This window comes from Pollicipes pollicipes, unplaced genomic scaffold, assembly GCF_011947565.3.
Source record: "Pollicipes pollicipes isolate AB1234 unplaced genomic scaffold, Ppol_2.1 Scaffold_3447;HRSCAF=4054_pilon_pilon_pilon, whole genome shotgun sequence".
Lineage (NCBI taxonomy): Eukaryota > Metazoa > Arthropoda > Thecostraca > Pollicipedomorpha > Pollicipedidae > Pollicipes > Pollicipes pollicipes.
Window position 1 is genome coordinate 9420984 of NW_023596297.1, and position 16656 is coordinate 9437639.

Consider the following 16656-nt stretch of genomic DNA (forward strand, 5'->3'; position numbering starts at 1 on the left):
CATAATGGCCTTAATCAGGATAGCTTAAAGCGTTGACAGAAATATGCTGCAAACTATACTTCATCAATGCCGACGCCACAGATCAGTGGTAACAGTGTTTTTCCAATGCCCTCCGATCAGTGCCTTTCACAATTTTTTTCAGCCGAGATTCACTGTACATATTGAGCAGCACAAAATAAAAATTGACTAGGATTGCCACTAGTCGTAACAATCGTCGTCGTCAAGTCGTGATAACCTGGAATCTGCGTCCGCCTCTGCGCCGAGGACCGCCCGCGGCAACAGGCCGCGCCGGCCGGGCCGACTGGCGGCAGAGGGCACGCAGAGTGGACGAGCAGACGTGATGCGAAGGGCACGCGGAGTGGACGCGTCCGGCGGGCACGCCAGTAAACCACCATGGCATGGTCGGCAGGAGCAGGCCCGAGCCTACTGGAGGCCACTCGTGCGTCGCTGTGAAGTCGCACGAGGCATCATTCTGTAAGTCAATCCGGCGGAGGCGGCGGTGGAGCAGCTGATTGTCCTGCTGAGGCAGCAAATGGAGGTAGCGGCCCAGGACCGGCAGGAAGCCCGGGAGAGAGGAGAGCGATTGACGGAACGCTTTCTAACGCTGTCCACGCCTGTCTTGCAGGATCGCCAGGTACGCACCACTGCACAAGGTGTGGGGGGGGGGGGGCACCGGTATGCACCGGAGGCTGTTTGCTATCAGCGGCTCTAGCATCCGCTCCACACCGATTATCGGACGCATCTCTGCGAGAATTCTCTGTGTGCAAAGCAAAATTAAATGGTCACTGTAAGCTGACACGAATGACCGCCTACCTCTGGAGACACAAAAGACGGCACTGATCACATTTATCGATGCCACGGCTGATAAGACTGGTGAAATATTCACTGGATTTTGACATGGTCGATGCAGCCGTCACCACTGATGTCAAGATCGGTGAGCATTTTTGGTAACAGAGAATCGTGATCCCGGGTCGTCTCGAGTTATTTTTGCGGCCTCAAGAGCCTGGGATGCTCGCAGTCAAAGAGATTCACGAATTTTGTGATTTCTGTGGCCATTGCCAAGACGACCAGCTCTGCGATAAAGTGGTCACTGGCACAAGAGACACAGGTATGCTGGGGAACTTCTGGCAGATGAATCGCTCACGCTACAGAAGGATGTTAACATCTGTCACACCCGTGAAAATGTGCGTTGTGGACGTGACGAACTGCACGGTCAAGCCATGTCAGTCACTCGCGTCTCTACAGCCCATAGGATCAGGAATCTGCCAACGAGAAAGTGTAGTTTCTGTGGCGACGCATAGCACGTAGCTGTCGGGCTCGGAACAGCATCCGTGAAGTCTGCGGCCGCCGTGCCCACCTAGCGGAGGTCTGTAGAAGTGGAGGTTCATCTCCAGACCGTCAGGTCAAATGTCAGCACAGTCGTTCATCATCGTCGGTCGTGTCATCATCGGGCGCGGCCGTTCTCCAGCAGCCGGCGCGGGAGGCGAGAGTCCACGGGACGCCTCGGAAGAGAGGCGAGGCGTTATCGGAGTGACCATGCGCACTATCGAAACATGGTGTCCGATGTATCATCATCAGACCCTACGTCAAGTAAGACGTCTCGTAGGCGTAAGAGTAAGAATCTCGTCGCTGCAGATTCGCGCCCTCGTCGAGGATCTTATCGGCGGTGGCCGTCTGTCATGGACCCCGACACCGAAGCTGAGTCCACGGTCATCGGTCCTGAATATGCCTATACGATTGATGTTGACCTATGCAGCCCGGCCCCAGCAAAGGGAAAGCTATTTTCTGCAGACGTCAAGCGACTTCGCTGTCTCGGAATGTTGAGTGCCGTTCTTCGTATCGGTTAACAGGCAGTTGCAAGTGGCATTTAAGTAGCTGGAGGTGTCGGTGCAGCTCTCCTGTCGTGGTTTCATCCCATGGAACTGCGTATCCTCCCGACGTGCTTCCCAAAGCAGATTGCATGCGTGCAAGTTGAAGAGACAGACGGCGACTTCACTGTCAGCCCTGGTCACCAGCTGACAGAGGACGATCTGGCTCTGTCCCTGCCTACCCTGCTCTCAGCGCACCGACGATCATCCCCATCCCCGAAACGGCAGCCGCATCCGACACAGCCATCCACCAACGTCGGACCGTGGCGCTGCCCACCACTTAGACTGGGGAGCAAGTGATGCTGCCTATACTCCGAGACTCGCGGCAGGTGGCGCCATTTAACGTCAACAGTGCGCAGCGATCAGTGCGCAGGGGGCTGCGCTGGAGAACCCGCACGTTAGCTCCCACGACCGATCAGCGGCATCCACGACCAGTCATAGTGACAGGCCGCGTAAATCCACGTGGTCTTCTGACGTGGGCGACTCGTCGCCATTACAGCGGGCAGATCATCTGGCGCCGATGGGGGCGGCGTTTTTGCATGTGTTTGATACATCCACACTTCGCGAGACGGTAGGCGGGCCAATGAAAATACATCTCCAGGAAGATGCGGAGCTATTCAAACTGGCTGCTGTTCGCAATATCCCGCTCAGGTGACTAGACAAGGTGAAGCGGCAGCTGGACGATCTCGGGGCCAAATCAGTCATCGTTTCTGTAAATGGGCCTACAGAGTGGTGTTATCCCACAGTGGTTGTCCCAAAGAAGAACTCTGAAGATGTTCGCGTCTATTGCAACTTGACCAAGCTGAACACGTACGCCAAGAGGGGCCTCATCCCGTTTACACACCGCACGACGCCGTGTCCGGAATCAATAAAGACGCATGATTCTTCTCTAAATTTGACGCCAAGAACGCATGCTTCCAGATGGGCCATTGCACCTGAAGTCCAGCATCTCACAACATTCATCACGTCCTGGAAACGGTACCAGTGCAAACGGGCCCCCAGGGACTGATTACAAGCGGCGACGAGTACGGCCGACGAGGAGACCAGGCTCTGGACGGCGTATCACGAACTTGCAAGGTCGTGGATGACATGCTTGCGCATGATGACGACTACACCACTTATCTACACCACGTGGGCACGATATTGGAGAGGTGGGATAAAAACGGCATAACACTGAGTCTTGCCGAGGTGGAGTTCTCCAAGACGAAGGGTGAATTCTGCGGCTACAAGCTGAGCTAAGAAAGCTTCGTCCCCGTCTTCCCCGTCCCCGTTAGCCAGAGGGTGGGAACCATCACATTGTTTCCGACACCAACCAACATCACAATTTATGTTGATCCATTAAGATATAAATAATTATGATAATAATCTTGCCTGCTGGAAACTGATATGACAGCCAATGATGTAGGCAATGAGGGGAAAATGAGGGGTTGATGGTAAGGAATTTGACCAGTTACTGACAAAAAAATGAGCGAAAAAAGTTGAACAATTATATACGTTTAACAGATTGTGTAGCGCAAAGATTGTGTACTCAGCTGCCAGTGCATCTTTTAATGCTGATTCTGAATCTGCAACCCAATCTTAAAAGTAATCCATCTTTTCAGACATTTAGGACCGTAAGCAAATTATGAAATTTTTCTTCACTATGAGGAATATCATCAAACAAATTTGTTTGGAAAGGCGCACAATCAAATTCTCTACGAAACAATGCTTTAATAATTCTGCCTCCGCAGAACATTTCCACTTGAAAAAAACGCTTGAAAAGTTCGCCTTCGGGTCGTTCAAGATCCACAATGTTACGACATGGTGCCTTGCCACCAGTCAGAGCGCATAGTTCAACCAGGCAGCCGGATCCAACTCACAAAGATAAGCATCCATCGCACACCGCCAAAACGAGGTATGCTGAATGTCATGCAACAGCCTGTTACTGTTCCTACCTAAACCTCCTGGAGAGACATGAACGGTAATGTGGTCAAGGGCTACTGGGTGTCCACCATCTCCTTCATAATTACCACAATTTTGCCCTTGATTCCTCCCCAGCGGTTTCCATAAAGGAAAAAAAATCATTTGGTTCCCTGCTCACCGCTATGCACATAATACATTTCACGTGTTCTGCCTCTCCCAACGTGTGTGTGTGCTGTGATGCTTGCAACATACTTGAGCGTCAGACTGTTTACGTAACAAATGTTACGAAAGCTTGAAACATTCTATTTAGGCAAAAAGGCTTACGAACGTGGAGCTATTATGCCGCGAATTCAGCGAAACGTTATCCAATGGCTTTGATTCCCCCCCCCCCTCTGGCTTTTACCACAGTGCTTCTTTTTTAGTTGCGCTTTGGCTTTGGGAATGGGGGTATCACATGGTCCATAGTGACGCGGTGGTCCAAACTTCAACCTGTGTGTCCCTCGGTAACAGGTTCTGGCCGCCCGCTGGGCCAACGATAAACGTTCTTTTATTCGCATCAGTAGAGTGCACGCACTGGTTGTCATGGCGTGACACTTGCAAAGCGTTGACAGCGTATTTTGGGCTAAAAAATAAGTTGAACTGATGTCTTTTTTGGTCTTGACGGTGCTGCAATGGCACTACCCAGTAATGTTTTTGGCATAACTGGCTCTGAGGTTTCACAAGAGTATGCTTTTGAAATGTGGCCCAAAGGTGGAAACCCTATGAAAGTCGCAAAGATTATGGAGAGAATGGCTTGCCGAATTAAGAATTGCTATATATAAGAAGAAATGTTGATTAAGATACATGCAACATCAAGATATATGTGAGATGCAACTTAAGTGCGGGAGCCAAGCCGTCCTGCCGGCAAGACACGGCGTCTTTGGCTCCACCGGATAAAGGACCTCGCTCCGCCAAGTTACGTGGCATCAGTTCCGACTGTTGCAATCAGCTCCTGACCTCCATGCTGCCAGCAAGCCTAAGTGGAAGCGTGTTGCGGGAATCCGAGTTGACGGCAGGGGACTGACAAGCCAAGACCGGTGATTTAGAGGTTCCGCAAGGTGACGCTAGGCGCCAGCAGTAGGCATGGGGCTCCGGCCTCGCAGAGCGCCATCGCACCTCTGCTTTCGGAGGCTGAGCCGTACGCGGAGCCCGACTTTTGAGCATTCGTGCTTCTCAGAGCGCTACCTGGCTGCACGCTGTGCCGCTCGCTCATCTTAGTACACCGATTAACGAGACGCTGAGCATCTCAATGGTATTTAGGGATGGAGCTGATGTGTGTGGCCCACACCGATGCAGACGCGGAGCTCTTGCAGACAGCGAGGTCCGCCATGTCTTGACGTGCCGTCTCATCGCTGGAAGACATTTCCGACGCACGGCGCTGAACGATGTCGTCAGGTCTGCTCTTCAGTCTGCTGGAAAACCCGCAGCTCTGAAACCAACCAACTCGCGCCGCCGCGACGGCAAACGACCGGACGGGCTGCCAATTCCTTCGCATTCCCATGGGGAAAGCCTAGTTTGGGATGCCACCTGCGTCAACACGCATGCCGAATCCCACGTGATATATACCGCGGTAGACACTGGAGTGCTTACACGCTCAGTTCAGAAAGAGGCGCAAGTACGCATACATCGCAGACAGATTTCAGCCCCAACCCGTCGCTTTTGAGACTGTCGCGGTCCGTCAACCACGGCTTTCATCGGAGAGTTGTGGTCCCTGTTTGTCAACATATCTAAAGATCCGCTTGGGGCTGGCTGGCTCTGGCAGCGGTTATCATTTTCTGTTATCCGTGGCAATGCTGCCTCCGTGCTCGCCACAGCTAGTTCCCTTAACACGCGCTCGGGTGGGGGGGGGGGGGAATAATTCGACCATTTTCCGGAATGGTTTTGGAACGACGCGGCGTAGCCGCGCTAAATTTTACATAGCTGTAGACAATTGAATAGCGGATTGTGTGCCATCAAAAATTTAGATGTACCTTGTAAGGTTACTGACCTATGGCAGGTCAAAGTCAGGCCATGGTTTCAGCGAAGGCAATTTCCAGGGAATTGTCCAATCTGATACAATAACGGAGTGTTTGACGAAGCCCTACATCTCCGAAATGCTTTCTTAAGCACCAAAAATATTGAAAGAGCAAAATATGTTGACCCAAGGTCAGGTATGAAGGTCAGACCACGGTCATAACCAACCTGGTTTATTTCCTGGGCGCTCACTTCGAATTTATTGATAGCAGGAACCACATCATACATCTTCCATTGACTTCTTAAAGGTCAGAAAAGTCATTGACCTAGGATGACCCGGGTCGACATTTTGTTTTAGGAGCATACTGCCTAGCGTAATCTTTGTCGCTTATCCAAATGCAAAACTCAGAGCAGTCTTGCATGACTTTGGTCACCATGACCTTCAAAAGGTCAAATAAGGTCACTGACCTGACATGGTTTGTTTTGACCTTTTGACCTTTTGCTTAGAAACAGTTTCCTAGGTTCTGGGGCACTTTGGAGACCGACCTGGAATTTGACCTTGTTTGACTTTACTGGACCTAAAGGTCATGACCTAGGAAGCTCAAACTCTGACCCAAGTGAGTTTTCGTACAGGTCAAGGCACCCTGTAAATATGGTGTCTCTAGCTTTCTTAGTTCCCGAGATCTCAGGGAGGTCAAATTGAACCCCCTACATCCGAGCGAGGGGTATCTAGCCGGCCACCCGGGTGCGTGTTAACGCGCCTGTCAGCGCACAACACTGGCCCACGCCCAAAGGCAAACAGACTGCGGTGAATTGGACACTACATCCCGAGGCTCGCTTAGTGGAAAGCCTGACTCATCGCCACCTGAGTGTGAGCCTTCTGCCTACTCTTTGACGGCCCGCCACCTCCTAGATCTGCATGACAGCCCGGTAAAGCCAGCCTCAGAATGTTGCCTTCCGTAGCTGCAGGCCAAGATGAACAACTCCACTGAATAACTGGGGAGCATCCGAAAGGAGTGCAAGGGCAAGTAACAAGCCGAGCGGGCACGTGCTGAACAGAGGAACTGGGAATAGCTCTGTCTGATCGGCTGCCCAGGCTCGGTCGTCTCCCCGTCGAGCTGCCCGTGGGTCATTTGCTCCAGTGAAGAGGACGGAAGAGCGCGGCCCGTGTTTGGTTTTACGGGACCCGGGAGCATCGGCAATACGTTCATTACGAACGCGTTAATGTCTGAGCAACGCCCGCGCCCTGCATGACTTCATCCTACGATATGAGTGCTCAAGATACGTCAACTCGATCACCTCCGCAATGAAGGGTGGTCTCAACAAGGCATTCGCCACGTTACTGCGAGGCCTATGGAAGGGCTCAGATGAGGCTAACCTGGTGACCACCTCCCCATTGAAGGTGCAGTTCCTGCGGTTTGCGGCCCGATTTATGGGCTCTCAGCACCAGGTTGCACACCAGTGTCTCAGACACCTGCTGGAGGGCTTGCACGAAGACATGAACCGTGTTCACGTCTAATCCAGGCACAAACCCACCCACATCGATCTTGGCCTCAGTGTTAGCCAGAAACTGCTCGAGGCCCGGAAGCGTATCCTGCTCTTGAAGAATTCAAAGCTCATGACGAGGGCCGATGAGGAATCGTGAGTGTGTCGGTTGGTTAGCTGAGGCCAACTTGAAGGGCCCCTGAGCAACCGAGAGTGCCTTGGCAGGGGCCCCGGCTTCAGAATACAGAGCCTTTCAGGCGAATGAGAAGCATCTGTGGAAGGTCCCCGATTAACAACTGCGCCTTGGTTCTGTATCACGAAGGAGGAGGAGGAGGGCCCTCCGAGCAAATGCAAAGGAATCAACGGCAACGTAAAAGGCTCCTTGACGATCACATTGACTCTGCAAGTGGACATATTGGGCCCCGGAAAAAGCGTGGGGCCTCTGGACAGCGCTATGAGCCTTCAAGTCTCCCAATAACCACTGTTTCAAACAGTAAATAATTATTTTTGTCTACTCGCGGGCATTTCGCTTTCGCTCGCGGCTGTTCCTGATTGCCTAAAAGCCCAAATGCTTCCAACTTTGCTGTGTTTTGTGTTAAAGAATTGCGTTTGTTCGGCCACCTATGGGGCCCCTTCGGAGCCTTTGGTTCCTTCGGGGCCCATGGAGTCCATGGCCCGGGCCCCCCCCCCCCCCCCCCCCTCTGGGTCTGTCCTTGATCATGCAGAAATGGCCTAGCTGGTTCACAGGGAGCTATGACCGCACGCTGACGTCACTGGGCAATCAGCTGGCAGCGTTTGCGACCTTTTCTATCGTTGCACAATCCACATTGCATGATCCGTCGGTGTCGGCAGTGTTCTATTGTCGTGGTCGGCGGCGGGTAGGCGGGTGACGAACGGGGCGGTGCGGGGTATGATATCGTTGTTATATAATACAGTGAAGTAAGTCGAGTTGCTGTAAGTGTTTATTATGATATCGTTGTTATATAATACAGTGAAGTAAGTCGAGTTGCTGTAAGTGTTTATTATGATATTATTGTTTCATGATACAGTGAAGTAAGTCGAGTTGCTGTAAGCGTTTATAAGTGTTTGGTGCATCTTCTGAGGAGCAGAAGGCAACTCATATTGTATTGGCGACTTACTGTGTTTAGTTGAGTCAGGTTGCCGTGAAAGGTGCTGTAGGCATCCGCGCCAAGGTATGCGTGATATTGCACTCAGCATGTATGGTAGTTGTGCTGAGTCATGATGCCTTGGTGGGTCTGCCATCAATTTTTTCTCAAATGATGGTGTTCGTTTTGAATGTTCAAAGACAAGAAACTGCTCAAAGGTTATGTAGACTTTTCTACGGAAGCATTTTTTGACAAAAGACAAAGTTTTCTGTCATGTATGTGCATGCTTTGTGTATATTTTTGTGTGCAGAACACTTTGTGTATGTTTGCCACTTTCATGCTCAATTTAGAAAGTGCATAACTTGTTGGCCATGTAATCTCTTCATAAAATCTGTTGTGGCATGCATTCTGGCAATCAGGGATCTTCAGATATGTCTTTATGTGTGTTGTGCAATAGAAACTCATTTTTAGTCATTCATGTTTGTCTCAATGACTGGTCAGAGCAGGTGACTAGTCTGATATGGCTGTCTGAGGAAAAGTGCTATTTCACAAAGACAATTCAGAGTCTGGGGGCCCTGTTAACATATCACCACTTTCAGGCTTTACAAAACCTACTTAAGTGATGCATACAGATCTTTCCAGTCATCTTCACTCAGAGGAATGCAATGATCTTATAAACAAGCTCCAGAAGTGCCACCAGGAGGTATGTTCCTTTCATGTTGCATCACTGGCTTTTGAAAAGGATGTGCATATTGGTCAGCAGGGCAGACATTGAAATGCAAGTAAGGTTTGAATTAAACTCCCTTGCTCATGGCATGTCATCACATTAGCTGAAATTGACTGCTGGTGATGGGTAGTGACAGGTAGTTAAGTATATTATTACATGACATTAAAGGGAGCATACTACCTTTTCACCTATTGTTGAATCAGACAGCTGCAATATGATCAGTAATACTGCTTCTGTCTCACTTTTTCCAATGTGTGTCCCCTGTAATTTTTACAACACTAATGTTTCAAATGTTTGTGTGATGGATGCTAGGAAAGCTGGGAATGCTCTTGAGATGACATGAAACATTTTACTATGGCTTTGATTCATCCTCTATGGCATCTTCTACAGGCCCTTGCCAGCTGGGCCAGTCACAAAGGTTGTTTTATTTTCACCGGTAGAGGTGTGCATGGTAGTTGTCTTGGTGATGGTGGTCACGACTGCAGGAAAGAATTGTACTGTTAGAAAGCTTGGATGGTGTAATTTGGACAAGAAAATGATAAAAATTGAAGTCCTGATTATGGGCTTATGCTGCTACAGTGGCACTACCCAATGTTTTTATTAGATGTAACTGGTCCTGAGGTTTCTCAAGAATATGTTTTTGAAGTGTGCCCCAAAGGTGGAACATCCCTTCAAGTCTTACATGGCAAGGGTATGCTGAGAACATATAAAACAGAAAGCATTATGGTGTTGCATGTTTTTCTCAAACAAGGTGTTCAGCCGAGTTGTTTTGCCAGGATATTCACTGTAGGGTCCAGGGATGTCTTTTGCATATTTGACACATGATCAAATAGAGAATTTGACTTCATATAGCATGCATGGAACATGCAGTGGAAGTGTGCACTGGTATGCTGTATATGCAATTAATTTTTTCAGCAATTCTTTGGCAAGTGGATCGGCGCCTGCAACGAGATTGATGTTCAAGTACGGCGCTGTCTGAAACTCGAGGTAAGACTGTGCTTCATGACCCTTATTCGTAATCATCTCCTACCTTCTGTAACTTTGACATTGCGCTGACTGATTTGTACACAACATGAACATGTAATGGCAGGATATTTTTCCTCAACACGGAATGATTGGGCGAAAGTGCTGCGCACATTAAAGACGATTCCCCACGCACGCTGATGTTTCGAAATGCCGCACGAAATCCATGGGTTTCATCGGGGTCTGGTCTTCGACGTGGTACCGTGGTGTCTTGTGGGTGTTTTTGGCCGTCTCAAGCCCAACTATGGCTTTGATTCAAGATGAATTTATTATTGGCTCACGAATCACGTCATTTTTTCGTGAGTGACGAGAACATTTTGTTGTTGAAAATTAAACGTGAATCATAAATCAAACCATTCCTAAAATGAGTTAAGCAGAGTGGATCAAAGTCAAACTGAAAGAAAAATGAATTGATTCAAGATCGATGTGTTAAATCCCTACACAAATTACATTCCTGTATGAATTAGACTGTTTGAGATACACATGTTCGATCAGACCCAGGCAACACAGCTAAAAGGTATTGACAGTTCTATAGGCAGGTAAATTGGATGGCAGGTGATCTATCCGTGGATGATCAATGAAACAATTCGCTCGGGGCACCAGCCGCGTGCGGCTCTGTATTCCAGACAGCCGAACAACCCACAGATCCGAGTTGAGTACCCGACCCCGGTCGTAATCAAGCACTCCGCCGCGTAAGTGGCGACACCTCTTGGTTGCGACTGCTAACAGTCAACTTTTATACATATCAGCAGGGTTCCGTCTAATTTACTGGGCCAGTTGCGGGCCTCTGGCTGTTTCGTGAACTCTCGGACCCCTTTAACGAGGGCCTATCCGGTATGTGGGGCCTGCTTGAGGGTTCACAGACATTGTGACCTGCCCAAACGCACTGGCTGGTTGAAATGTGTCTGAGGTGTGATGTGGAACGCTTGACAATACTGAAGTCGGCTTCGGATGTACGAAAATAAATTTTGACCGTATTGTGCAGACAAGTGCAAAGCCGTGTGAAGAGAGCAGATACGCGAATTGACGTCGTTCGCCCTTTTTGACGGTCGACGGAAGGAGATGCCGCAAATTAACACTGGTCAAAATCATAAGCTATGTACTAGGCTGGCACTCGGTCCGTCTTACATGCTGGCACTTGTTACGTGCCTCGCGGGTTGTACCCCACACTGCAACAGGTGGCCAGACCATCGGTGCCCTGACGAGCTACTTTAGTCTGGTCAGCATTAGAAATATGGAGCAAGATTTTTGAATTACCGATAAATAACTCTGGGTGTACGAGACTTGCAGCGTTAGCATGCGTATTCGGAATCACTGATGTGGCTCTCATGACCACCAAGTTTACTTGCTTATTCCAAGCTTTTGTTGCAGCGCCTGCGAAAGCAGAAAGCCAATAACGAAGCGGCAGCAGTCAAGCACAAGCTTTTCCAGGAGCGCGTGAAGCCGCGACCGGACGCGCAGTGATGACGCTCACCCCGGCGGCCTCGGACGCGCCGTCAGTGCCATCTGGTGGCACGGGCGTGAACCGTTCCGTCGACGAGCGCGCGGTGCCCCGCATCGAGGACTCTGTTACGCCCGGCGAGCAGCCGCGCGACTTCCTGGAGAGATACTACGAGTGCCGCTACCTGCTGGACTGCCGGGAGGCTGGACACGACTACCGGCTGCTGTTCCACTCCAACGGTCTGATAGTGGTGATGCTGGCGCCGTCTCACCCGCTCATCACCACCGGCACAGATGTCACCGGCATTGACTTCCAGGTGTGTGTCCGCGGCAGTGTGAGCAGACGTGTGTTCCGTGCCCGTGCCCGTGCCCGTGTCTGTGGTGACCCCTCCTCCGGGTGCGTGCCGGATTTCCACGTCAGTGCGGTGGAAACACGTGGTGAGAACAGGTTGAAATACTCGGCCATCCTCCGCGGATGCGAACTCAAGCACACGTGCGTTATCGCAAGCGCCTCAGACCCACGTGGTTTTTGTCGAACAACCGAAAATCGCGATACGGCTCTCCGGCTGTCAGCTGGCACGGCATTAAGCCTGTGCCGTGGGATGCCCAAACTGTCGTCCCTGGACTCGGCGCTGATGCGTGTCAAAACAAACGGCTCGTCCTGTGCGATGGATGGCTGTCGCGCTCTGAGCGCAGGGAAGAGAGCCCCAGGCAGGTCGCTGGGCTGCCCGTAGGTTGTAATGGTATTAAACGGGCCTAGCGCGTGGTGTATCCCAGCCAAGCTCCTGGGTGTCGCTGGTGTGCGCAATGGTGATGTAGCCTCAGTCAGATATTCCCTCTGAAATGATACCGTGATGTTAGGGCTTCCCTGAACGGCACTTCAGCTCGCATGCCGCAGTCCCAGGCCGTTGATCAGGTGTTTATATGGCTGGCGTCGTTGTTGTGCCTTAATGACGCACCCAGCTGCTGAGGCTATACAGCGTCGCCAGCCTCTCACTCTGGCAGGATGGGTGGGCACCGCAGGGATTTGAAAGCTGCACCTCAAGGCTCCCAGGCGTGCATGTCTGCCCATGACCTGATACCTGGTGCATGACCTGATACCACCCACCAAATAGAAGTGCCTTGAAAATGTCGCCGGTTTGATCAGGGCGCAACCAGGGTCTTGGTAAGGGGAGGGGTGCAAAGGGTCGACAAAAGACCTATTGAGGGTGAAAGTCACCCCTCCGAAAAATCACTAGACTAGGAGAAGAATGACTAGCATTTACACCACCACGAACTGGTGCAGAAATCGGAATCTGGTGGAACTGGCAGATGAAAGGTGGAATCTCTATGCTTGGTGTTGCTGTAGCTGTTCATGTTTTTAGGGGACAACATCAAAATTGTAAAGGTGGAACACACGTTCCAATCTCATGTTTGAAAGGTGCGAATTGATTTGGAAATATTTCCGTACCATGTTTTCACGACGGTGGTTGTAGCGCGACGGGCGCCGCCTCCTGGTGATACCTGCAGCGGCCAACGCCGTTCGCTTTTTTGCTGTTCGAAGGATTCTCGATACGGGTGGGAGTCCGCAATATGACCAGCCCCTCGGGTCATTGGGCCTTCCAATTGGGCTCTTGAAATTTTCTCCCGAACGATGCAACGGGCCCATGGCTGGCAATGGGCTTGCGGGTCCGCCGTTTGGTCCTGACTAACACAGGGCCCTTACATTGCCTCAGCGTTAACTGCAATGAGTTATTATGTTTCCTTTTATTGTCAGAGAGCTCCGACCAACGCAAGAGGCCCTCTGGCACTCGGGGCCCAGTCTATGTCCGTGTCCAGCCAACGTTCCCTTCACTGATTCAGAAACCCGTTGCCGACACAGGACCCCCTATTAGGTACTGCTGGCGCTTGACTGGAACAGGGCCCGATTGGAAGGCCGAATGACCCGGGGGCTGGCTATATGCTACATTAAGGACTCCCGCGCGTGGGGGGGGGGGGTGTTTTGAACGGCGTTGTAGGGGCCTGACCAATGCAAATCGTGTGCCCGGCCTCGCCCCCGCGTGGGAAGTGGGCCCCCAGGGCTCAGACCTACAAGGGACCAACTATTCGGTGTTGTTGGTGTCTGGCCGAAACAAAGACCCGCATTGTCTCGGGGGTATCCGTTCGATGTGAGAAGTCCTCTGACCGACACCAACACACCGACACATTCGCTGACACCCACGTCGACCGACACAGCCCTCCGGGCGGGTATCCTTAACGCGACCTACAGCCGGCTCGGGGCCACTTACACTCAGGGTCCGTTGTTGGTCTCTGTGAGCCCGTGACCGACGAGGGGCCCCTCATTGTTTAAGGAACCCCGCGCAGTGCAAATCGCGGGCCCCGGCCTTGTTCCTGCCGGGGGAAATGGGCTCCCAGGGCTCAGGCCGACACGAAGCCTACTATTTGGTGCCGATAGTCTCTTCGAAATAGAGGCCCGTATTGTCCCAGGGTGTCCTCAGTCGGTGCAAGAGGCCGTCTGACTGACATTTGATGTCACGGCCCTCCAGACTGGGATTTCTAATGTGGTCTACAGCCAGCCCTCGGGGCCCCTCATCCTTCCAATGAGGCCCTTGATCGTCGGTCCCGAAGGGCCCATCAGGCCACGTTCGGGCCCCCTCGAACACCACCACTGACCGACTCGGGGCCCATGTCAACACAGGACCCCATATCAGGCACTCTGGGCATCCGGATGACAAGGGCTACTCATTGACTCAGGAGCCCCACCAACGTCATCGCGGCCTCCAGCATGGTCTGTAGGGAAATGGATCCTCAGGCCCAGACGGACACGAAGCCGACTTTTCGGCACTGTTGGTGTCTGGCTGACCTGTAGAACTACGGCGTAAGAGATATAGGCGGCTGGAGCGGAATAAGCATTAGATATGAGCAGAGAAGAAGTCTCTTGACAATATGTTTTGGATGTCGTGGTCGCCAAAGTAGAAAAGTTTACCTTTATTGTCTTCGTATGTAGTCTTCTTTCTATGTGGAATTTAGTTTTGCAGGGTGCGTGCTGTGACGTCATGCCATCGCGTGATGTTCCAGGTGACTGAGCACACGAACCGGCTGGAGAATCGCGTGCAGGGCAAGGGCAAGCGCGGCGCCCAGGTGGTGACTGCCGAGGCGCCGCTGTTCCGCGTCACGTGCGCGGACGGCGCCCAGTACGTGATCCCGGCCTGCGCGCGCGGCAAGCTGATCCAGCTGAACGAGAAGCTGCGCAGCCAGCCGCAGCTGCTGACGACCCACAGCGGCGGCGAGGGGTTCGTGGCCATCATTCTGCCGAAGCTGGGCGCCAGCAGCGGCCAGAAGGCGGGCACGGTGGACTGTGCCGAGTACGCGCGCCGCCGCGCGGCGTCGGCACCGGCGGCGGGTCAGGACAGCGCGGGGTCGGCGGCGTGTTCAGAACGAGATTGCTAGTGCTGCAGTGACCCATGTGAGGTCATACAGGCTGACGTGCGCTGCGTTCTCAGGTATCCGAGCCCTGTTGCATCTTGAAACTCCCAAGCATGAATGCGTAGCATGATCAATAATCTGTTGACTATCGATAGTTTGTCGATAGAGGGTTGATAACTATAATATATAAATGTGAAAATGGGGAAGGCTGATGCAATTCTGTTGTCCAAAAGCTGTCAGCTGGGTCTTGCTTCATGTCCGAGTTCCAACAGGTCCAGAATAAGTGTACGAACACATTGAAAAACTGAACGTATGGGATCACTTTTGGCAAGCTCATCGGCTGAAAATTATGTGGTTTAGACGGGCGCAGATCTCTTTTGAAGGGAAAGTTCCACATTTAAAGAAATTGAAGTAGGCATCAGATGTGATAAAATGAACTCACTATTGGCATGCTGTTAAACGGAAAAGGGTGTTCTAGTCAACATAATTTATCTAAATTAGCCCGCTTACTATTGGTTTACGTTTAAATGCAAAAGTATATTTTAGCCAACATAATCTCTGCTCAGGGAATATGCCCCTTAAATCATCGTGTGATTGCGTCATGGTGCCTTGCGCAACGTTGATTGAAAGTCAATGGACGGCCGTTATATCCAGTGAATCGTGCTCATGAACGCCAGATATGAACAACTCGAGTTTTTTTATTGCATTTGGTCACCGCATGGCCAATGGAATGGCAGTACTTGAATGGGATTGTTGTGGCGTCATGGGTACCTTGTTGAACTTGAAATAGTCTGCACACTTGCGCGGGTGCGTAGTTCAGAAACGAGAAGGGTTTAGGTGTTGAGAAAGACGGGCTGTAAACAGCCTGAATGATCCTCAAGATGGCTGTTTCGGTTCAAAAGCCCATAGAAATGTGGACCCCCCCCCCCCCAACAAAAGGTGTCGATTTTGACGTGCTAGTCATCGCTAGTCATATTGACGTTGGATTGCGTCTGTTTGTCGAGGATGGTTCCCTCCGCTCCCGATGCTTCTTGTTTGATTGGCCTCGCTGTCGATGGACAGATTAAATATGGTGTTAGAACTGGAAAAGGGGAGGTTTTTACCTTTAATTAGACACCGTGCTTTTTCCGTGCAACGGACTCCCTTGATAAGAACACTAGAGCACAATATTATTCCCGGTCAAGTGTTGAAGAGTCATTTCGTCCATCCGCGGGTTGTTATCCATTCTGGCGACCCTGGGTGTGATCCCCTGGCCGATCCTTAGGCCCTTAGGATATATATATATATCACATTGGTCCCCTCCCAGACGCTGGAGGTCTTCTGACCTGCGTAGTTGCGCCCCGGATCGACACAAGAACTCTCATTGAGGCAAGAAGATCCCCGATCGCCGCAGGTGGTCCAGTAATTACCGCGTAGACCCCAGCCCGACCTGACGGGCCCGTGGTTAGCGCTGGGTCGAAGGGCCCACCGGTCGGTCCGGAGCCCCAGACATACACATGGCTCTTCCATATCATCAAGGTGAACTCTCGTCAGAAGTTAGCAGGTTTCTTTTCGTTGTCAGCGGGCCTGTACCAACGCTCGGCGCCCCTTTTTGACAGAAGACACTGTTAGAAGTTGTGGGTCCCTGACAGACGCCGGAGCCTCGCATCGTTGCTAAAGTCACATTTGTCACACATCAAGTCACATCGCAAGTCACATTCGAAGTCAC

At 51.4% G+C, this 16656-nt stretch overlaps 1 protein-coding gene across 9 annotated transcripts; it reads left to right on the forward strand.

Moving 5' to 3' along the window:
* The first annotated feature begins 513 nt into the window (after positions 1–513).
* Positions 514–15098, forward strand: LOC119092705 (protein Abitram). 9 transcript variants are annotated; one of them, XM_037215681.1, is made up of 5 exons: positions 514–634; positions 8953–9056; positions 9996–10067; positions 11475–11860; positions 14601–15098. In XM_037215681.1, the coding sequence occupies exons 4-5, from the start codon at positions 11567–11569 to the stop codon at positions 14970–14972; spliced, it is 666 nt and encodes a 221-aa protein (XP_037071576.1). In that variant the 5' UTR covers positions 514–634; positions 8953–9056; positions 9996–10067; positions 11475–11566; the 3' UTR covers positions 14973–15098. The 9 variants fall into 9 exon arrangements, with proteins under 9 accessions (XP_037071576.1, XP_037071574.1, XP_037071573.1 ...); XM_037215679.1 differs by lacking the exon at positions 514–634 and adding an exon at positions 8139–8186; XM_037215678.1 differs by lacking the exon at positions 514–634 and adding an exon at positions 8140–8201.
* Positions 15099–16656: the final 1558 nt, after the last annotated feature.

What these genes read in the sequence shown, in the direction of transcription:
- LOC119092705 (XM_037215681.1), top strand. Translation starts at nt 11,567, where the DNA reads ATGACGCTCACCCCGGCGGCCTCGGACGCGCCGTCAGTGCCATCTGGT. An exon ending in TCACCGGCATTGACTTCCAG is followed by an intron (nt 11,861 to 14,600) that starts GTGTGTGTCCGC and finishes GTGATGTTCCAG; the next exon opens with GTGACTGAGCACACGAACCG.